General features: G+C 36.3%; 1 protein-coding gene, 2 long non-coding RNA genes and 1 pseudogene across 5 annotated transcripts; 3 read left to right on the top strand and 1 right to left on the bottom strand.

The window, feature by feature from the left end:
- Positions 1-348: 348 nt before the first annotated feature.
- LOC126620256 (pectin acetylesterase 5-like) lies at positions 349-22,813 on the top strand. Of its 3 annotated transcripts, none has more exons than XM_050288772.1 (12): positions 349-711; positions 805-887; positions 1,032-1,161; positions 1,288-1,367; positions 1,465-1,554; positions 1,846-1,970; positions 2,401-2,461; positions 2,801-2,854; positions 2,975-3,052; positions 3,141-3,246; positions 3,814-3,959; positions 4,055-4,240. In XM_050288772.1, the coding sequence occupies exons 1-12, from the start codon at positions 471-473 to the stop codon at positions 4,166-4,168; spliced, it is 1,308 nt and encodes a 435-aa protein (XP_050144729.1). In that variant the 5' UTR covers positions 349-470; the 3' UTR covers positions 4,169-4,240. The 3 variants fall into 3 exon arrangements, with proteins under 3 accessions (XP_050144729.1, XP_050144728.1, XP_050144727.1); XM_050288771.1 differs by lacking the exon at positions 4,055-4,240 and adding an exon at positions 4,800-5,213 and having other exon boundaries at positions 353-711; XM_050288770.1 differs by lacking the exons at positions 3,814-3,959; positions 4,055-4,240 and adding exons at positions 22,448-22,593; positions 22,685-22,813 and having other exon boundaries at positions 418-711.
- On the top strand, positions 7,162-10,978 carry LOC126620250 (cyclic nucleotide-gated ion channel 1-like; annotated as a pseudogene).
- Positions 14,779-21,818, top strand: LOC126620270 (uncharacterized). Its single transcript, XR_007622320.1, has 4 exons — positions 14,779-14,797; positions 21,031-21,091; positions 21,460-21,513; positions 21,797-21,818. It is a non-coding gene; the product is annotated as an uncharacterized LOC126620270 (long non-coding RNA).
- LOC126620268 (uncharacterized) lies at positions 16,424-17,503 on the bottom strand. The gene is made up of 4 exons (XR_007622319.1): positions 17,310-17,503; positions 17,069-17,209; positions 16,844-16,968; positions 16,424-16,701 (listed from the first exon to the last, which is right to left on the bottom strand). It is a non-coding gene; the product is annotated as an uncharacterized LOC126620268 (long non-coding RNA).
- Positions 22,814-23,136: the final 323 nt, after the last annotated feature.

The following is a 23,136-nucleotide window of genomic DNA, read 5'->3' on the forward strand; positions in this document are numbered from 1 at the left end:
GTATTTAAAAAACCCTAACTGACTTATAATTTCAAATATGCTGACTCACTGTTATCAATACTAGTTAAGTCCAATAAGGATTCCTACACGTTAAGAATCATGTCATGTGAATTAACGACTAGTTATCACTCATGTGTCGAGAGTCTGACTTGTTTTTTTAGCATGCAAAACATTTTTCCTGCTTCAAAATAATGCTACCTTTCTTTTTGGCCTGAAAATAATGGCCTACATTTTCTTTTTCTTTTTTTTTTCGATAATAATGCCCTACCTCATTCTATGGATTTATTCTATAAAACATTGTTTCTTGCAAGAAAAGCAAAAACAAATAAACAAAAAAAAAATGAAAGTAAAATTAAAAAACCAAAAAGAAAAAACAAAAAAAAGCTTCTTGTCTTATTGAAAACTGGCAGTTAATTTTGCAGTGTCCGTTTGACTGCGGCAGCAGAGCACCGGAGGCAGTCAGCCAATTGATGGCGGGGCCAATGGCGAATCCCAGGCTTCGCAGCCTTCTATGGTGGCGACGGTGGGCCAAAAAGGACTGGGCAATCGCCGCCGTCGGATGTACCGTTATCGCCTTCGCTCTCACTCTCCTCTCCAACTCTTGGCGCGACGAACCAGACTCCGAAATCTCCCGCCCGTTTCTTCCCAACGCCGCCGCCTTCGATTTCGTCGACTTGACCTTGCTGCGCAACGCCAAAGATAGAGGCGCCCGTACTCAATCCCATCCCCTCTACTTTCTGATCTCTCTCTCTCTCTCTCGCTCTCTCTCTCTCCGCCCTAATTGTTTGAATTTTGGTTTTGCAGTTTGTTTGGACGGGACTGCCCCTGGCTACCATTTCAGGAAGGGATTCGGATCCGGCGCCAACAATTGGCTGCTTCACATTGAGGTCAAAATTCTATCCCTGTGCCTTTTTTACAGGTCTAATACAAATTGTTCCATTCAATTTCAGTGAATTTGCATATGCTAGTAGATTTTTATGTTTAGAATGGAAAATTGTGTGATGGATTTGGTTCAAAAATGGAAAATGTAGGGTGGAGGTTGGTGCAATTCGATTGAATCGTGTTCTTGGCGCAAAGGTACTCTACTAGGGTCTTCTAATTACATGGATCGTCGAGTTCCCTTTTCTGGGATTTTGAGCTCTCATCCATCACAAAATCCTGGTAAGCTTGATTTTATTTGGCTGCTATTTTTATTCCCGTAACGCTTCATTTTGTAATTCTAGCTCAATCTAAGTTGTTGGCCATCTAATTGATGTGTATCAATTCATTGTTTGGAGCATTCTGTAGAATTCTTTAACTGGAACAAAGTCAAAATCAGATACTGTGATGGCGCGTCCTTTGCTGGCCACCCGGAAAATGAGCCTAAGGTGCATTGTGTTTGGAGATTTTGCTGCCTTGTTTTAATTTTATAAACGGAAGAATGTAAGCTGTTAGTTTAACATTGGCTGTTCTTCTATTTCATAGAATGGATCAGGACCTTTTTTTAGGGGCCAGCTCATCTGGGAAGCAGTTATGGATGAACTCTTGTCAATTGGCTTGTCAAAAGGGAAACAGGTATCTCGTGGTTACTTCGGTTAAGCTCTATTTGAATAATATGAACTGCAGTTCACAGCTTTTAAACATTAGAAATTTTCTATGCATGTATCGATGATTATGACTATACAAGATGTCTTTTTCACTCTGGTTTCATTAATATTATAATGATATGATTGGTCCAGCAATTGTAATACCATTCTCCGCAAGAAAAGTATTGTTTTTCACCATGAACTAATTGAAAGCTATTCGTCGAGATTATTACAATGAGTGGTCTATTTCTGCTAATATGTATGAGTGGCACTCTTACAGGCCCTTCTTTCAGGATGCTCTGCCGGTGGGTTAGCGACTCTTATACATTGTGATGACTTTCGACATCTTCTGCCTAAGGATGCAACTGTCAAATGTCTTGCTGATGCAGGTTTTTTCCTTGATGAGTATGTTTTTTGCGTACTAATGCCTTCGGCACCTACATCTTTTAGTGAACCTGTTCAAGATGAAATCTTTCTAGGATTATACAAGGATCATATTTCTTTGTGTACACTTCCAGGATCATATAATATCTCCTAAATCATAAATTTCATAAAATGATGGTGTTGCCTGATTCTACTCTCTCATTTTCATACCTCAGAATACGAGACCTATCAAAATGGAACGCCTATGTACCACATTTTTCTAAAATGATTGAAATTCTTCCTATCAAGTTACAGTAGGATTTTTTAAATTGTTTTACATGTATGATGCTTTTCCCTTTTTTCCTATCTAGTGCATCCCCTGTGCTCAGGATAGTGAATTCATAAAGCAATAGGAGATGTAGAGAGAGAAAGAGGGAAAGTTTTGAGCCATTTTCTGTTTCCTACATTTCAGGGAAGATGTTCTCCAGCATCGGACAATGAGGTCTTTCTATAATGATGTTGCCATCCTTCAGGTTAGCTTTGATCTTTACTATTACTAGCTTATGTAATCTTTATATTTTTTTATCACTATGTTTTTTGTAGAAACTTAATTCTATCAAATTCTGTCAGATCTGCAGGTCCACCATTTAATTATGAGATGTAAAAACTAGTCGACATGTTTTTAATTTATATGGGTCCATCTGCTTGTTCTTTTTTGTGAGTGTGACACATCATATATGAGAAAGGGTTTCATTCATCTTGGTCTATATCACTTAATGAAAATTAAATCTTTAGAGAGAAGCTTTAGGACATTAGTCATTAAACAGTACCTGCATTGCTTTCTCTTGCTTATTTTTCTGTTGCGCTGTCAGGGTTTATCAAAAAGTTTGCACAAGGATTGCCTTTCGAGGATGGAACCAGCTAAGGTAGTTGTTCTTTTCCTCTATATGGTGCCAAATAGTCAAATTTTATAGCTTCTTATTTTTCTGCTCAGTTATGATTTATAACACAAAGCCCCCATTTTTTGTTTTGAACTTCTACACCAGTGTCTCTTTCCTGAAGAAGTTATTAAACACATTAATACCCCAGTGTTTCTTGTCAACCCAGCTTATGATTTTTGGCAGGTAATTTTCTTCAGAACCCAAGCTTCATTTACTTGTTATCAGAAATTGATTTGGATTCTTCTGTCATTTCCTAATTTTATGACATTAGGTACAACATATCTTGATACCTGAAGCAGCAGATCCACATGGCTATTGGAGAAAGTGTAAACTGAACATTCACAATTGCAATCCCAGCCAGCTTAAAACACTACATGGTAATTAAATTTGAGAAAACCAAATTATATATTGCCCGACTGTCCAGGAAAATCACATACACATAATGCTGTTCTGACTCTATGTAGCTAAGCATGCTTGTGACCCACCCTTCATGTGCTACATCCCAATGATCCGATAACTGTTAATTCAGGTGGTTGATTGTAACCATCTATAGATTTTTGTGGACTATAAACCAGCATATTTGCACACTGCATACTGTGATGAGCAGGAAGTTTTGGGTCTTCTCATCACGTTGCATTTAAAGTAACCTGTGAAAAATGTTACCCTAAGAATCCTAGAGTTTGTGGACCATGAGCCAGCATCTTTTACAGTTGCAAGTTGCAACAGTGGGCATTACTAACGTTAACTTCACAGATGTACATTGTCAAACTAGGGGATTATAGTATTGGTTCATCTTACATGTATTTTGTAGCTTCACTAGCTTCAGGCTTCTTGTCAATCGAAAAATAGAGTCGACAGATAGGTCCTTGCAATTCGTTCTATGAAGAAGTGTAAATATAAACAGAATATTGTGGCAGATTAACGTATCAACTTATTTCATACAGGTTTCCGTGATTCTATGCTGAAAGCACTGACTGAATTCCAAAAAAATACAGAAGGAGGAATGTTTATAAATTCATGTTATATTCATTGCCAGACGTGGATAACCGAGACATGGCATTCACCCACTTCTCCACGAATAAACAATAAGGTGTGGAAATTTTAATCATCTCATTCCCTTATTGGAAAACAAATGGTTTTCTGTCATTTTTAAACTACCTTTCTGACTGATTTGAACTTTCATAGACAATTGCGGAGTCTGTGGGTGCTTGGTACTTTAGTCAGAATGTGGTAAAGCAAACTGACTGCCCATTTCCAAGCCATCCCACCTGCTATCATATAAATCTCACTGCTCTATGACCTTTTTTTATTGAACTCAAGAAAACTTCCAACTTTCTAGTGGATTATTCCCAACTTTAAATCTTTACTTCCTGGCAGAAATCTTCCCCTATTGTTTATGCTCCTATCCCTGTAGACATTGAGAAGGAGGGTGTCTATCAATCACGAAAAGAAAATAGAGACAAGGTGTGAAGAAAACGGAATAACAGTTTATACTTGCCATCATGTTACAAGTTTTTTATATAGAGGAGAGAAACACTTTTTAATATGATGTTCTATGTGCTTTCAATGTGGTAATTGTTCTTTGTGATGTAAACATGTATCCCGTGGATATCTTTTGTACTTTGCTTTCCAGAAAAAGATTTAGCAACGAAAATACGGAGACTGGAGACAAGATGAAAGTTTAAGGATCTTCCTCCCCTTTGCTTGTTTGCTCACTTTCCTTGAGGTTTTCAAAATATACATATATATGTATATGTATATATACGTTGTATTCTTATAAATGTTTCTGTTCATGCAACTGAGTGCCTAAATACCACGAGTTTGGCATTACGGCATCAAAATCTGCTCATCTTTTTTGTTTGAAAAAAAAATGGTCCTCTGTCATTTTTCATACTGAACTTGTCATCTGACTGGTTTGAACTTTTGATAGACAATTGCAGAGTCTGTGGGCGACTGGTACTTCGGTAGAAATGCAGTAAAGCAAATTGACTGTCCATTCCCATGCAATCCCACCTGCTATCATATGAATTTCACTGCTTTCTCACGAGGTTGATTGAACTCAAGAACGCATCCAACTTTCTGGTAGGTCCATCTGTAGAAATTGACAATGAAGGTGTGTAGCATAAAAAGGGAAAACGAAGAGAAAAAATGGTTTATACATTGATATCACATTTTCACTTGTTTACATAGAGAAGAAAGGCATCCTGCAATTTCTATCAATCAGATGAAATGTTTGCCTTTCAATGTAGTAGTGATACTTCTTAAACAGCTTTGTACCTTACTTTCTGGATTCTCATCCTTGCGTTTGTAGTAACTGTTTTTTTTCGATGCAATTTTATGATTATATCCTTTGCTTATTTTCCCCAAAGTTTATATTTCTGTTTCTCTCGGGGTTGGGAACCAAAGGTTTTAACCTGCATTCCCTGTGAGGAAGATGCCTGGCTTTACGGAGTATCACTTCATTTAATTTGTTGCCAACTACATAGGAAATAGATGAATCATTCAAATTTTATCGGATGTCCCCGAAGAAACTACGTAGGAAATATTTGGGGAGTTTTGAGACTTTGAAGAACTTCACATGCATTCTGTAGTTTGGATCCCCTTACCACTTGAGAGTCATTTTATCTTCAATTGCTCTTGAATTTTATTTTTAACGTCTTGCCTTGCCTCCCACTGTTAAGTCTATAAAAAAATATGTTAAATTTGCTGACGTTTTGTGTGAGAATTCTGGGTCCGGACCATGCTTCCGTGCGGACCCATACACATAAGACACCTCCTACAACATCCCCTGATTTGTCTTGCTAATCTTGGCCCACTCTTTGGTACAAATTTTTGTCTCTCGTAAAGTGAACATCACATGTGCTACATCATCAAATTTAACAGATTTTAGTTGGATTTGATAGTGGAGGGAAAAATGTAACACAAACAGTTAATTGCATAGGCAAATTAGACTCAAAATGACTATTAAGGAGCAAAGAGGGATTTCAAACATCTATTGGAAAACATTGTAGTAATTACTTACTTTTATGAAAGAGTTTTGAAGAATATGGGCTCCCTTGATTTGATTGAACTTCCGAAACACAAAATGGTGCAATATGATATCCATGCTTCATAACCTCAGGCAAACTAGCTAGTTTGGTATTGTCCAAAATGTCTTCCCCATGTGACAAAATTGTGTTACAATGCATCTAACATCTTTCTCACCTCAAATGTTGTCAAGAGACATCGTAGCTAATGAATACCTCAAAATTGTCAATCACGTACGATTATAAGCGGTTTCATTGTTACGATACCTCTTACTTTATTTCTGTTTTGCAGAGTAGGCAATGCGGTACAAATGCTAACATAAATTTGTATCATATATTTGTACCATTATTTATACCATTTATCTAATAAAAATGTGATTCACATGTCTTGATGGACCTTACCTCTAATAAAAATATGTTCATTATCCATTGATCATGATAATTACATCCATATGTAAGGCTGTAATACAAAGGTAACCTTTATCTTTGAAATAAACAATTCAATCAAAATCAAGTAATAAAAATTAAAAATTAAAATTTACGGGCTTTTTTTATCAAAAGTGGTTCATGAGATTGTTATAACTCCTCACTTTGGTATCTGCGATCTAAAATCGATAGAAGTGGTTCCTGAGATTGTTCACGGTCAATCAAGAAGTGGTTTTGGCGATTGTCCACCGTCAATCATTTTGGTTCTTTTGTGAGAAATCTCCGCTAAATTGAGAATAGTTTTGTCAAACAACATTCCCATTGGACTGATGGTTTCTTCAATTCCCATTAACCATTTTGGCTAAAGAGTCGAAATTTACAGTTTACTATTTTTTTTTTCTCCTTGGTTGTCCTCCCTTTCTTTTCTTTTTCCCTTCTCCCTCCGGTTTTACCGTTCCTTGTGGAGCACCCTACCTTTCTCTTTTCTTTTTCTTTTTCCTTTTAAAAAAAAAAAAATAGCCAGAACAAGTTTTCTTCTCCCTCCAATTTTTCCCGTTCCTTGTAGAGCATCCTACCTCTCCATTTTCTTTGTCTTCATTTATTTATCGACGAAAAAGAATGATGGTGTCACATAGTTGAGTCAAGTAATTGAAACACAAATGTAGGGTATCACACTTCTAGTTCCATCTTTGAGGATTCAACCCCTTAACTTGTCCATTCAACTCCTAGCCTACTTATTCTCCATCATGAAGTGGTTGTAGTTAACGTATGGACTTTGTTGTAACTTCAAGAAGCTTCTCATTCGGGTCTTTGATAGCTTAGAGGATCTTGTACGCATCATAACTCAGTAAGGTTGAGTTATGACAAACTCTGATGAATTAGTTCCAAAAGAGGAGAGCTCTAATGATGATTTAATCGATCTTACAAGGTTTCATATTTCTTTCAATATCTCTAACATATATTTGTTTTTCTTTTAAAATTAAAACAAAGAATTTTTGCATCAGATCAATGTGCATGGTTGTTCGAAATAGGAAAAAACAAATCGAATAAAAGAATTTCATGTTTAATTCTTGTGTATTAATTGTTCAGGCTGTCAGAGAAGGAAATTTTAGAGCTTGCAAAAGGAAAGTATGGCAAGAGAGATGGAGGAGATGGATCAAAGTGGTCAATACAATGTAATATAGATTGTATAGTCCTGCCAATGTTCACTGTATTGGTCGTACTTCCAATTTTGATGGTTATTATTGGCCCTACGCTTGTGGACCCTTTGTTCTTGTACGTTCCCATCATCAATGAAAATATCCAGTGTTTCACGTTAGACGAAAAATTAAAGAATATAGCTATTGTTTTGCGATCAATTGCAGGTCTCCTTTATCTAATTAGAATCATCTATCATGTGCTGCGTCCGTGGTGCACATTGAGCTTACTGGAAGATTTCCTAGATGATTTTGCGGAATTGGGAATCCCATCCAAATCCCCAATACATAACATTTTAGCTGTTCTTCCTATTCCACAAGTAAGCCAATTACTTTTCTGGGGTAAATTATTTTCATAATCTCTTAAGTCATATCAGGAATTAGGATAATTTGATTTTGCTGATCTTGTCACACGAAACTTAAGTTTAGTTACTGGTTTACATTTTTGTACATCGTAATTCTAATTTTCTTTCGGACAACGAGGAACTCAAGATCTTTGAATAGAATGAAGTTTTTGAACCCACACATTATATTGCAATATGTTGCACGAGTTTATCCAATGTACAGAATATGTATGGAGGTTAACAAGGATACACGTGAAGATAGCAAAGAACTTGCTAAGCACAAGAAAATATGGATTCCAGGTGTACTAAATTTCATCATGTACATCCTTACTAGCCATGTAAGTTAATCGTCTTATCTTGGTTTATTTTAACTGCTGCATTAGTTGCTGGTAAATATTGTTGAGTTACAAATGTAGTTCATCATTTGTTAGGTACTCAGGGCATTTTGGTATTTTTTTTTTTGTTCAACAAGAGATAGGTTGTTGGATCTCTACTTGTCGAAGTGAAAATGGATGCGACTTAAGTACTTTACAATGTGATAATACTATTGTTAACCCTAAAAACTACCAAGCCTACGTGGCGCGCAGGCCGAGTAATTTATGAGCTAACTACATCCTTCGGTTGTGTGTGGGGCATGCCAACTCTTCGGCCGAGCTCGGCCGAGGAGTAAAATATGTTGATGTTGTGTTGGGTGCGTGGCTGACTTATGCGTCTTGCGATTGAGCCGAGGAAGGAACTTGTCTCGGCCTTCGGGTTCTAGAGCCTGAAGACAAGGCTGCTAACTTAGCGAAGTTCAATATCAAATTCGGCTTCCAATGTGCCGAATGTAGTAACTCGTAACACCTCACTTCATCGAGAAGGCTGATGAGATGACCTCGACCAACAAGGATTCGGAAATCCTTCTTGACCGAGACTTGGATAGGTAACCAGTCGGCCTCGACGCAGTGCTGTTTATGCCAACTGAAGATGCTGCGAGATCGGCTGATTCTACGGCGACAGTGCTGTTTATGCCAACTGAAGATGTGTCAGCGAAAAAGAAAAAAGAAAAAATCTCAAGATTGTTGAGAGAATTTGCGCAGGGCAGTTATGTGTGTTTAATTGGAGATCCTTTCCTATTGTTCGCAACTCTGTATTTATAGTGGCTGATGTACTTGCTTGGCACGGCTAGATAGAGTTTGACTGCAACTCTAACTCGCTAAATAAAATTTGATCTGTGGCCTTTAAATTTCTGCGACCTACAAAATAAGCACATCCAGGCTTTATCACACCACATCATAAACCTAATCCACCTAGGCTTCTGATCTTATTAAAAAAACCTCCAGCAGAAACCTTCACTTCAATCACACAAAAAGTATAGTCTACCTAGGTTTGTTGTGTCATCATCTCAACCTAGGCTTATCACATCACCAACAAAATCCAATCCAATCCAATCTAATCCTATCCTATTTAGGCTTCTTCATAATCTTTACCCATGCATGTATCCTGATCCCCACCATACTTTAAATAAACAATAATCAGTTTGCACCACACATTCACACGCCAGAATACCCAAGTCAGCTTGACTTGTGCTGCCATGTTTCCAGTTGGAAATATATATCTCATCTTTCATAATAAATTACTATTAAAAGATAATTATGATAAAACACCATAACATTATCCTTTAATAATAATAAAATGAATTATCTTCACTTTTCATCTGACGGTGTGAAACTATGCTCACTCAACTATCTTGATTGCGCGGGCTGATAGTGCAAATTCGGGTCCAAACAACTATGTTCAGAAATGTCACACTTTTAAATGATTTATGTCCAACAAATCCACCAGATCCAAAGGTATACAATTTTGGTATATTCGTTGACTCTCTCCAATTTGGCATAGTGGGAACCTCAGATTTTCCTCAAAAACTCTTGATGTGTTTCTCATGGGGCTTATAAAATCTGAGGTTTGTCCTACTTAAGTATTTTTATTCTTAGATACTGCGTCATGCACATGAATTTTTTTCACAGTACACGGGTAACATTTGCTCCAATGATTTATGCAGTTCTTTTGCTTCAAATCTCAACACTAGTGGTACCTATGCATTGGGAAACCGTCTTTGTAATTTTTATTTCGATGAGTGGCATGCTACTATTCATATATCTGCTTGGACATTTGCAGGTCGGTGATGAGTTACATTTTGTATATATCCATTTTCCGTTGAGTGGTTTCTACATATATGCATGTAATTTTCAGGATTTAATAAACTCAATTTCAAACCTCCATGTTGTGGTGTAGACATTTATGCAGGCAATTAGCAGAACATCTCAGATATGGCAGAGGGTGGGAGTCATATTTCCACGGATAGAGTTCATGGTATCCGAATATGGTCTTAAAAGGGGGAGGGGGGGGGGGGGTAGAATCTGCGATTTCGCAATTAGTAAGAGAAGCAATTGAAGGTGACGAAGATAATCCTGCGCAGAATCTTATCGATGTATTCTTAAGTTTCTAATTACATGTATGAATTAACCCCAGTTGCCAGGGCTTGAAAACAAAGACAGACAAGTGTTGGATGCAATCATGGAGCACCTTGAGCCAGTTAACTATGCTGATGGTAGCTATATTATTCGAGAGGGGGAGCCACTGGATAAGATGCTTTTCATCACGCAGGGCAGTGTACTTACCTACAAGACAAGTGGTATCGGCGGAGGAAGTGGCTCGTCAGGCATTATACGTCTTGCAAAACGTGATTTTTATGGAGAAGAACTTATAGGTTGGGCGGCGGCATCTACCTCTTTTTCCGACTTACCCATTTTAGCCAAAACTGTCAAGTCCCACGCTAAACTTGAAGTCTTTGCTCTCGTGACCGACGATTTACGACTTGTGGTCTCTAAATTCCCGACGCAGTTCAACACAGAGCTCCCCCAACCAGCGGATAGTGCTCTTGTGGAAATAAGCATCTCTTAGGTTGCATGAATTATTGTGCAAACTGGAAAATTTTAAGTACCACTTTGTCTATTAGTTATCTGTAACTAACCATTAATTCAAAAATAAGTATATATTTTGTGAGGAAAATATGTTTAGACCATGGTTGATGAAAAGTTTCGAGCTATTTTTCAAATTTAAAAGGTTTAAACATCATCTCCTTTCCTCTGTCAGGTTCAATTTTGAATTCCTCTGTCACCATATCTTATATGGAGTGAAAAAAACTCATCTTCAGTGCCTCTAACTACACTTTTTAAATGCCTGGAAATGATTACGATGATGTTGGTTTTAGTATGCGTGGGTTTGGCGAATGAAGGTAGACCATAAGAATGATGTACTGATACACACATAACCAAATTGTATGATAAAAAGTATAACTTATCATAACAGTTATAACCTTTCTATAAGTGATGCATCTTAGATAAGACTACCCAATAGAAGTTACAACCCTCTGAAAATGGTATAATGAATGTATGTAAAAGGAGGATTCATTCCTGTTGAACAAAGCATTCAATGTTAAATCAATTCTCTAGTATGTAAAATCCATTTATAGGCATCAAGTATGAATCTATATCACTTTGACATAACGTAAATTTAATGATAAGGTGTATTGAGGAATTAGCTTAAGATGAAGTACTTCTCCAAATCACCCTTTATGAGAAGTTGCAACTCCATGGAAATGGTATGATGAATGTCTATAAAATGAGGATGTATTCCTCAAGAAAAGTCAATGGTTCCGGCATCATCCGAGGGGTATCCAACCACCACACCATTGATACTACGCTTTAGATTTCATTTAACTTCTTAAATACCACAAGTTTTGAATTGTGCAACGGAGTAAGTTTGCCTAGCTACGTGGGGAGTTTCATACTCCAAAAATGAGTAGACAAACCTATATATTCACCCAAGTGGAAAACGTTTCCTACATAAAAGTGAATGGATGTGTTCAATACAATTTACTTTTCTTTTGCTCAACACCAAACAAAAGAAAAATTAGAATACTATAAATTGTGCCAAGTCTGGTTTGGTATTGTTGTGCTTTGAAAAAAAAACTGCTTCTGCTGTATTATTGATCCAACACGATGCATGTGAGCCTAATTCCGAAACATTTTTATCAACTCAAGTCTTTCTAATTCTACCCAAAATATGTCAAATAAGAACATGAATTGTATGTTGAAAACAAAAAGAACATGCATTGTACCACAATTAACTGTACTAGAAAAAGCTCTTTGTGTGAGTACCAATGGCTGTTACAGTCATAATGAAGGATTATGCAGCAATTCAAAGACTCCCCATGACAATTCCAGTGAGAAATTGACTCATATTATAACTCTCGACAAATACAAAACTACGTTGCAATCATCTGAGTGCAGATCTAGAGGAAATTCCCAACCAGTCTCATTTATATCGACTACAAACAGAGCATTTTGGAGTTCCTTTCAAGATATTGGTTTTATAATAATTCAAGAGATTCCTTTCAAGAGATTGGTTTTATATCGACTACTATGTTTTTTTCCTCAGTGGGATCCAAATCCAGTCAATCCAAGTAATACCAATCATGCAATCAAACGACGAAAAACAACGAGGGTGTCACATAGAGTCAAATAATTAATAAGAATTTTCTTAGCTCAAAAAAAAAAAAAAACTTAAATTAAATAAATGAAAGTCTATCCTTTCCCGTCTAGGGGTGGTTCGGATCGATATCCCGATCCGAATGGTAACACGAATCCTGAGCCAATTCTTTCTAGGAAAGAATTCCTAAAAACGAAATCCAAAATTTTGGTATTCTCGAATTTCGAGATTCTCGATAATTTTTGGGGATTTCGGTACGCGTTCGGGATACAAAGGAATCCAGCCGTAAATGAAATTAGGGTATTTTCAAAACCCTATTTCCACCCCTGAATCCCCAAAAGTTGGGATTCAAATTTAAATTTGTTCATATTCATTGTTCAAACATTATCATCACAAAATTAGACATAAACATAGCAAAATTGCCCAAAGCAACCAAATGTTACCCACAAAAGAAATGAAACCAAAGAAGAAGCAAAAGTAACAAGCTGCTGCCATTTTTTCCATTTCTGCAACGGAAAGAAAGTGTGGATTGTGGAGGTGAAAGAGAAGAGAGAGAAAGATAGAGAGAGAAAGATAGAGAGAGGGCGTCAATGAAACCTATGATGTGTTTTTCAGTGAGGGGTGAGAAGTCGAGAGAGAGAGCTCGAAAAGGCCAGTCGAGAGGGAGAGAGTGAGTGAGAGAGAGAGTCGGTGACTCACTCGTGTGATGCGGGTATGTGGTGTGGCCAGATTCCAAGATGGAAAATAGGGAGGAAGAGAGAGATAGAGAGAAATCGGCGGAGGACGAGAGAGCAGAGTGAGGTGAGGTTGAGAGAGCGAGGGTTTCATTTGGATTCAATGAGAAGTATTGTTTTCTAGCGTGAACTAATTTAAAGCTACTCAGCGAGATTATTACAATGAGTGGTCTATTTCTACTAATATGTATACGTGGCATTCTTACAACCCCTTCTTTCAGGATGCTCTGCCGGTGGGTTAGAGAAACTCCACCGTATTCAATAGCTCGGTGGACCGGCTGTTGCTCTAACCCAATTGCCCCAGCTAGCAGCTCCAGCTCAAGCGGGTGATGGGGCTCAGGGGAGGCCCGGTGGACAGGCCAGGCGAGAATCAACCGCCCGAGAGCCTGAGGCCCAAGTGATGCAAGGCTGACATCAGGGTGACGTCAGCCACGATTTAAAACATGGGTCATCGGAACCCTCGAGGGAGAACACCGGAATATTTAGCAGGGATTCATCCCGATTTCGATCTCGACTTAAAACTTCATTAAAAATTGTAATTTAAGCACGAAAATGATGCTAAAATGAAAAGGAACAAGATTATACCACTATGAGTAACAACCATGGTCGAGATTGGCCAGGATTGGTCACAGAGCTCGCCGAATTCTGGAAAAACGAAACAGAAAGCAAGCATAGCGAAAATAACAAAATTTAACCATTAAGGGCACGTTTGTTTGGCTTCTTTAAATCTCACTGGACTGGACTGCCTTAGATAGGAGTCCCAGTCACTAAATCTTGCCTTCTCCTTCGTACATGAGCTGCAGCCCCTTATCCAATCATCAAATCAGAAACAGCTCTCGTCGATCTTCGTCCTGCGAACCCAACCCACTCTTTGCCTCAGCAATGAACTCGTCTAGTTAAGCTTTCAATAAGCTTAATCCACCATGAACAACACTTCAATTCAAAGATTAAAGCTTATAAATCCCAATTACACAAAATATCAAAATATGTGGTAAACCCAGAAGTCAATTACCTTGCAGTGCTCTTTTCCAGAAATTTGTAGGAAAAAAGGAAATCAAATTTGAAGTTGTAAAACATAAATTATAGTAGAAATTTGATTTGTGATTTCGAATTTGCCGTGTTCTCTCTCTGCTTTGAGGAACAAGAAGAAAGACCTGCTGGTCTTTCGATCTAAATCAGGTGCAAAATCTGCAGCTTCCTCATTTGAGGAAGAAAACAGGGAGAAATGGGGGAGAAAAAGAGAGCGGGGAGGGAGACGGTCGGCCAGAGAAAAAAGGGAAGACAATGAGGGAGAGGGGAGTGAGAGAGTAAGGAGGAAGAAGAAAAAAAAATGGTAGAAGTTTCAAGAGATAGGAAGAGATTTCCAAAAGGAAAAGATAAATTAATAATATAATATTAATTTATACAAATTAAATAATATAATATTAATTATAAAAAAAATACTAATAATTCATTGCCTATTGCCAGAGGTATTCAGTGTAGGGATGGAGATGCAAAATGCAGTTACTGTTCATTAAAGACTGTTACTGTTCACTGGGTGGATTAAATAGTGAATAGCCCTAGCGGGTCTTTGCAACGGTGAAGTTGCTCTTAGCGACTCTTATAAATTGTGATGACTTTCGGCGTCTCCTGCCTAAGGATGCAATTGCAAAATGTCTTGCTGATGCAGGTTTTTTCCTTGACGAGTATGTATTTTGCGAACTAGTGCCTTCGGCGCCTATGACTTTTATTGTAACTGTTCAAGATGAAACTGTTTGGGTTAATATTTGAATATTAGGTTTAAATGAAGGAAAGCTCAAGGATGCCAAATTAAAAGAAGACTTGCCCGAAGCCCAGCATCGAGCCCATAAGCAAACTAAAGCCTTCTTAGCCAAGACATAAGTCACGTGTCTATGATGGAAGTGACAAGATGGAGACCAACCTACTATCAGCCAAAAAGCACTTTCTAGTGGCACCACAAATAATGCTGATGACTCACTACTCTCAAAGAGCTTTCGGGCAAGAGCAATGCCATGACCCTCGGGCCAAATCGTCTATAAAAGGAAGAAGAGACAACAGAGACAATGACACTCAACCAATCAAACAAACGAGCATACAAACTCTGCTCTCAAGCTAGTTCGTACTCTTCAAGCCTAAAATCAACTCAGATTCAATCTCTTTAGCAATAGTTTCCTCATAAAAGTTATCTTTTGTCTAGTATAAAAGCTATGCTACCTCCCTTAGTGTTGTAGTATCGATTCCCTTGTGTAAACATGTTTAGCATACACCCCTTTTAGCATACAAACCCTGTAAACTCAAAGAGAAGTGGCTGCAAAAAGTTCAATCTTGCCAGACAAGGTGAAATCTTGCCCGATTCTCTTTGTTTGTTCTATGAATTAGTAGATCTATTACTTAATGCATTCTACAACATGTATTCAAGTTATTTCCACCTGTTTTCCAATTTTAAAAGTTCCATTTGCATCTGGATCTGGTTAACTTAATGGATATGTTTTCATTAAGAGCAATTTGGAAACAAACAAATAACTTAAAAGGCTATGGACTCCCTCCATTCAAACATACAAGATCATGAACTAAAAGTTCTTATTTACAAGGTAGGAAAAGAACTTAATACAAACTTAACTCATCTGTGACAATCCTTTGATAACAAGAAGTTTGAGTAACTTGGGGTGCAAGTAATCGACTTGAAACACACTTGTTCTAAATTTGCTATACTAAGAAAGCAGTGGCACGCCTAATCACTTAGTTTTGATTGTGAGCCTCAAGGCCTACACCCAAAGCCCCACAAAGGCACATTTCAGAACTAACTTCAAGCTCTTATTGCAGCACACAAGGCAAGCAAGAGCCCGACTACCAAATATACACGTCCAAAGTGTCAATCCCTTGGGGAGCTGTGCTGAGGTCTAGAGACCTTCTCCAGAGAAATCTTTGCCCGAACAAAAACCTTTCTAGGATTATACAAGGATCATATTTCTTTACGTACACTTGCAGGATCGTATTTTCTTTTCTATCTAATATCTCCTAAATCCTAAATTTCATACACTACTACAAAAGTCCTCATTAGTGTCGGTTTAAAAACCGACACGAAATGTATAACACTGTCGAAAATTAAGCAAAATCCGACAGAAAATTAGTGTAGTGACGGATATAATAAGCGACAGAATTGCCTACGTTAGGAAATGAATTTTCCGACAGAAAATACTCTAAACCAACAGAAATTGTGTCGGATATAACCGACAGAGAATATATTAATAAACAATAAATTAGAGTATTCTGTGTCGGAAATAAGCGACAGAAAAGACTAAAACCGACACAAGTTCTGTCGGTTATAACCGACAAAAATTATAATAATAAGGAATAAATAAAATCATTCTTGTCGGATAAAACCGACAGAACATATATTAATAATAAATAAAAAATATACAGATGCGTCTCATAGTCCTCTTGGGCAGAGTAGCACCCTCATCAGCAAGGAAGGAAGTTTCAAGGGATAAATGGTAAGCTGCAAACACTGCATAGTTTCATCACAAATGCCTCTCCCTAGAATGCATAACGCCAGCTGAAATTGCATCCCACCTAAACATTGATCCAAAGCAGAATATCATTACAAGGAGACATCTACCCCAGTCAAAATCACCATGATATACAAGGATGCTACCAATAGACAAATAAGATAATCATAATGGATGAAAAATTTAATACGCCAAAACAAACTCACCACAACACACATGCTTAGATCCTTGCAACAGAAGCCAAATTTCATTATGTTTTTCCTTCTTTTCTACTTCTTTTAGTCACGACAGCACCAGCACACCCACCACAGCACACATGCTTAGATCCAATCTTTAGACAACACACAATCCAATCCAATCCAATTCAAACCCAATTCACAAATCCAACAAAAATCAATCCAAGAAATTGAATCGAGACATGTGTTTATTACCTTCTATGAGCTATGGCAAGGAAGAGCTTGATGAGCTCATCAGTGGACATGTCGAGAAGAGCAAACCGACGCCCGTGAAGCTGAACTTATTGAATGTTCTCTTCTTTGAGACTTCAGCCGCCGCTTGTTCTCAACGTCAGCCTGAAAAAGCCATAAAAGGTAGTGAGATTTTGGAGACATAAACTAACAGCGAATGATTCGATTCAGAGACGGGAGAGTGGGTTGGGTATCGGAGATTTACCATGGTGGTGGAGATTCCGGAATCAGAGATGCATGATCTGCTCTATCCTTGCATGACTGAAAAAAAAAGAGGACATGGGCTCTGCAATTCGTGCTGGCCTAGGATTTGTGGAAGTGATGAAGGCGGCTAAGGTTTGGTTCTCGTATTTATGCACTTAGAGTCGAAAAGGTGGAATTGGGCTCGGGTTTGCAGAGGAGAGAGCCAAATGGCGCTCTCTTTGAAGAGAGTCAAGTTTTTGGGCGCCATGTCAAAATTTTGAAAATGAAAAGCTGAAAATAAAAGGCGCCATGCCAAAATTTTGGCAGCCCTCCAAAACACACGATCACTTAGATTAAATCCTATTGCTATTATTGTATTAAGTTTTTTTAATAATTTTTTAATTAATGTAGAAGTGAAAAATAAAAAAAAAAAAAAAAAAAAAAAAAATATATATATATATATATATATATATATATATATATATATATATATATATATATGCTCGTAATGATAAGATCTACAACTTTTGTGCAGATGTCAACTCCAAAATTTAACACTATAATCCCATAAGCCATAGATTAAAATTTAATTGTTGATAAGAATGCAATGAATGAATTCGATCTTCAATTTAAAATATTCACACTAGTGTATCAATCTTATTTTATACTTAATGGAAGTATAACATTAACTCTTAAGTGTTTATTTAATCTACCGTTTTGATGTGATACACATTGTACGAAACTTTTTTCAATGATCTAACCGTCAAACTTGTTTGTACACACTCCGAGATCACTTACGTAAAAAATCACAGAAAACAAACGTTCAGAGATTAGGTAACGGAACAAAAGTTTTCGACGGTTATAAACGAAAAATCACAATTTAACGGTTATTTTAGCTCCGGTTTTGATGATTTTTTTTATAGCTACACTCCTCGACCCTATAGGAATGCAATGAATGAATTTGATCTTCAATTTAAAATATTTACACTAGTTGATACCACAAAATCTTATTTTATACTTAATAGAAGTATAATATTAACTCTAAGTGTTGGTTTAATCTACCGTTTTGATGTGATACGCATTCTATGAAACGTTTTTCAACGATCTAACCGTCAAACTTGTTTGTACACACTCCAAGATCACATACGTAAAAAATCATAAAAAACAAACATTCAGAGATTAGGTAACGGAACAAAAATTTTTTATGGTTATAAACGAAAAATCACAATTTAACGGTTATTTTAGCTCCGATTTTGATGATTTTTTTGCAGCTACACTCCTCGATCCTATAAGAATGCAATGAATGAATTCGATCTTCAATTTAAAATATTTACACTAGTGGATAAATTATATTTTATATTTAATGGAAGTATAACATTAATTCTTAAGTGTTTGTTAAATCTATCAATTTGATAGGATATGCATTCTATGAAACTAGTTTTAACGATCCAATCGTCAAATATGTTTGTATATACTCCGAGATCGCATACCTAAAAAATCACAAAAAAAAACACTCAAAGATTAGGTAACAAAACAAAAGTTTTTGACGGTTATAAACGAAAAATCACAATTTAACGGTTAATTTACCTCCGATTTTGATGATTTTTTACAGCTACACTCGTCGACCCTATAAGAATGTATTGAAGAAATTCGATCTTCAATTTAAAATATTTACACTAGTGGATAATTTTTTATACTTAATGGAAGTATAACATTAACTCTGAAGTGTTTGTTAAATCTATCAATTTGATAGGATATGCATTCTACGAAACTAGTTTCAACGATCCAATAGTCAAATATGTTTATATATACTCCGAGATCACATACCTAAAAAATCACAAAAAACAAACATTCAGAGATTGGGTAACAGAACAAAAGTTTTCGACGGTTATAAACGAAAAATCATAATTTAACGGTTATTTTAGCTCCGATTTTGATGATTTTTTACAACTACACTCCTCGACCCTATAAGACTGCATTGAACAAATTCGATCTTCAATTTAAAATATTTACACTAGTGGATAATTTTTTATACTTGATGGAAGTATAACATTAACTCTGAAGTGTTTGTTAAATCTATCAATTTGATAGGATATGCATTCTACGAAACTAGTTTCAACGATCCGATAGTCAAATATGTTTGTATATACTCCGAGATCGCATACCTAAAAAATCACAAAAAACAAACATTCAGAGATTGGGTAACAGAACAAAAGTTTTCGACGGATAAACGAAAAATCATAATTTAACGGTTATTTTAGCTCCGATTTTGATGATTTTTTACAACTACACTCCTCGACTCTATAAGACTGCATTGAACAAATTCGATCTTCAATTTAAAATATTTACACTAGTGGATAATTTTTTATACTTGATGGAAGTATAACATTAACTCTTAAGTGTTTGTTAAATCTATCAATTTGATAGGATATGCATTCTACGAAACTAGTTTCAACGATCCAACCGTCAAATATGTTTGTATATACTCCAAGATCGCATACCTAAAAAATCACAAAAAACAAACATTCAGAGATTAGGTAACAAAACAAAAGTTTTCGACGGTTATATACGAAAAATCACAATTTAACGATTATTTTAGCTCCGATTTTGATGATTTTTTACAGCTACACTCGTCGACCCTATAAGAATGGATTGAACAAATTCGATCTTCAATTTAAAATATTTACACTAGTGGATAATTTTTTATATTTAATGGAAGTATAACATTAACTCTTAAGTGTTTGTTAAATCTATCAATTTGATAGGATATGCATTCTACAAAACTAGTTTCAACGATCCAACAGTCAAATATGTTTGTATATACTCCAAGATAGCATGTGTAAAAAATCTAAATAAAAAAAACATTCAGAGATTAGGTAACGGGACCGTGAGTGAAAAAAAAATATTTAAACCATTTGTTTATTTATTTATTTATTTTTAATCAATATAACATTTTAAATAATATAATAATCAATTTCTGTCGGTTATAACCGTCAGAATAATAAAATAATAACCGCCAGAAAATAAAATAATAAAATAGTCAATTTCTGTCGGTTATAACCGCCACCATTAACTTAAAAACCGCCAGAATATGTTAAAAATATTAAAAAAAAGAATTCAAAAATACTGAGGGTTAAATCCGCCAGGAAAAAAATCCGACAGAAAGTAACTTTAATCCGACAGTAAATAAATTATGTGTCGGATAGCTTTTATCCGTTAGAATGGCTTATTAACCGCCAGGATCGTCCGACACCTAAAGCTAATATTGTAGTAGTGATAAAATGATGGTGTGTTGGATTTGGATCCTCTCTTGAGCCAATGGAGAGGATCTTCTCTTGACCAAGCATTGTGGGCCGTTTGATGGAGTCCCTTTAAAGAAATAATAATTATAGTAGTTGGATAAAAATTCAATGGCCCACAATGCTTGGTCAGGAGGATCTCTCCATTGGCTCAGGAGAGGATCCAAATCAGTTAACTGATTCTATATTTCATTTTCGCACGTCAGAATGAGACCTATCAAAATGGAACTCCTATGTACCACATTTTTCTAAAGTGATTGAAATTTTTCCTATCAAGTTACAGTAGGATTTTTTAAATTGTTTTGCATGTATGATGCTTTTCCCTTTTTTTCCTATCTAGTCCATCCTCTGTGCACGGTATAGTGAATTCATAAAGAAAAGGACATGAAGAGAGAGAAAGAGAAAGGGCAAGTTTTGAGCCATTTTCTGTTTGCTACATTTCAGGGAAGATGTTCTCCAGCATCGGGCGATGAGGTCTTTCTATAATGATGTTGCCATCCTTCAGGTTAGCTTTGATCTTTACTATTAATTACTAGTTTATGTAATCTTTGTATTTTTTTTATCACTCTTTATGTTTTTTTGTAGAAATTTAATTACTATCAAATGCTGATACTATCAGATCTGCAGGATCCACCATTTGATTATGAGATGTAAAAACTAGTCGATATGTTTTTAATTTATATGGGTCCATCTGCTTGTTCCTTTTTGTGAGTCTGACACATCATATATGAGAAAGGGTTTCATTCATCTTGGTCTATATCACCTAATGAAAATTAAATGAAAATTAAATCTTTAGCGGGAAGCTTTAGGACATTAGTCATTAAACAGTACTTTCATCGCTTTTTCTTGCTTATTTTTCTGCCGCGCTGTCAGGGTTTATCAAAAAGTTTGCACAAGGATTGTCTTTCGAGGATGGAACCAGCTAAGGTAGTTGTTCTTTTCCACTAAATCGTGCCAAATAGTCAAATTTTATAGCTTCTTATTTTTCTGCCCATTTATGATTTATAACACAAGACCCCCATTTTTTGTTGTGAACTTCTGCACCAGTGTCTCCTTCCTGAAGAAGTTATTAAACACATTAATACCCTAGTGTTTCTTGTCAACCCAGCTTATGATTTTTGGCAGGTAATTTTCTTCAGAACCCAAGCTTCATTTACTTATCAGAAATTGATTTGCATTATTTTCTCGTTTCCTAATTTTATGACATTAGGTACAACATATCTTGATACCTGAAGCAGCAGGATCCACATGGCTATTGGAGAAAGTGTAAACTGAACATTCACAATTGCAATCCCAGCCAGCTTAAAACACTAGATGGTAATTAAATTTGTCAAAACCAAATTATTTATTGCCTGACTGTGCTGTTCCGACTCTACGTAGTTATGCATGCTTGTGATCAACTCTTCATGCGCTACTACCCCAATGATCTGATAATTGTTAATTCAAGTGGTTGATCGTAACCATCTATAGATTTTTGTGGACTATAAACCAGCATATTTGCACACTGCATGCTGTGATGAGCAGGAAGTTTTGGGTCTTCTCATCACGTTGCATTTAAAATATCCTATGAAAAATGTTACCCTAAGAATCCTAGAGTTTGTGGACCATAAACCAGCATCTTTTACAGTTGCAAGTTGCAAGAGTGGGCATTACTAACGTCAACTTCACAGATGTACATTGTCAAACGAGGGGATTATAGTATTGGTTCATCTTACATGTATTTTGTAGCTTCACTAGCTTCAGGCTTCTTGTCAACCGAAAAATAGGGTCCACAGATAGGTCCTTGTAATTCATTCTATAATGAAGTGTAATTATAAACAGAATATTGAGGCAGATTAACGTATCAACTTATTTTATACAGGTTTCCGTGATTCTATGCTGAAAGCACTGACTGAATTCCAAAAAAATAGAGAAGGAGGAATGTTTATAAATTCATGTTATGTTCATTGCCAGACGTGGATAACCGAGACATGGCATTCACCCACTTCTCCACGAATAAACAATAAGGTGTGGAAATTTTAATCATCTCCTTTATTGGAAAACAAATGGTTTTCTGTCATTTTAAACTACTTTTTCTGACTGATTTGAACTTTCATAGACAATTGCGGAGTCTATGGGTGATTGGTACTTTAGTTGGTATGTGGTAAAGCAAATTGACTGCTCATTTCCATGCAATCCCACCTGCTATCATATAAATCTTACTGGTCTCTCACGTTTTTTTTATTGAACTCAAGAAAACTTCCAACTTTCTAGTGGATTATTCCCAACTTTAGATCTTACTTCCTGGCCGAAATCTTCTCTTATTGTTTATGCTCCTACCCATGTAGACATTGAGAAGTTGTGAAGAAAATAGAGACAAGGTGTGAAGAAAATGGAATAACAGTTTATACTTGCCATCATGTTACAAGTTTTTTACATAGAGGATGAGAGAAACACTTTTTAATATAATGTTCTTTGTGCTTTCAGTGTAGTAAGTTTCCTTTGTGATGTAAACGTGTATGCCATGGATATCTTTCATACTTTGCTTTCCAGAAAAAGATTTAGCAACGA

Source organism: Malus sylvestris, chromosome 4 (assembly GCF_916048215.2).
Source record: "Malus sylvestris chromosome 4, drMalSylv7.2, whole genome shotgun sequence".
In the NCBI taxonomy this organism is placed as follows: domain Eukaryota; kingdom Viridiplantae; phylum Streptophyta; class Magnoliopsida; order Rosales; family Rosaceae; genus Malus; species Malus sylvestris.

What these genes read in the sequence shown, in the direction of transcription:
- LOC126620256 (XM_050288770.1), top strand. Translation starts at nt 471, where the DNA reads ATGGCGGGGCCAATGGCGAATCCCAGGCTTCGCAGCCTTCTATGGTGG. An exon ending in ACCCGGAAAATGAGCCTAAG is followed by an intron (nt 1,368 to 1,464) that starts GTGCATTGTGTT and finishes TCTATTTCATAG; the next exon opens with AATGGATCAGGACCTTTTTT. An exon ending in CCAGCTTAAAACACTACATG is followed by an intron (nt 3,247 to 22,447) that starts GTAATTAAATTT and finishes TATTTTATACAG; the next exon opens with GTTTCCGTGATTCTATGCTG.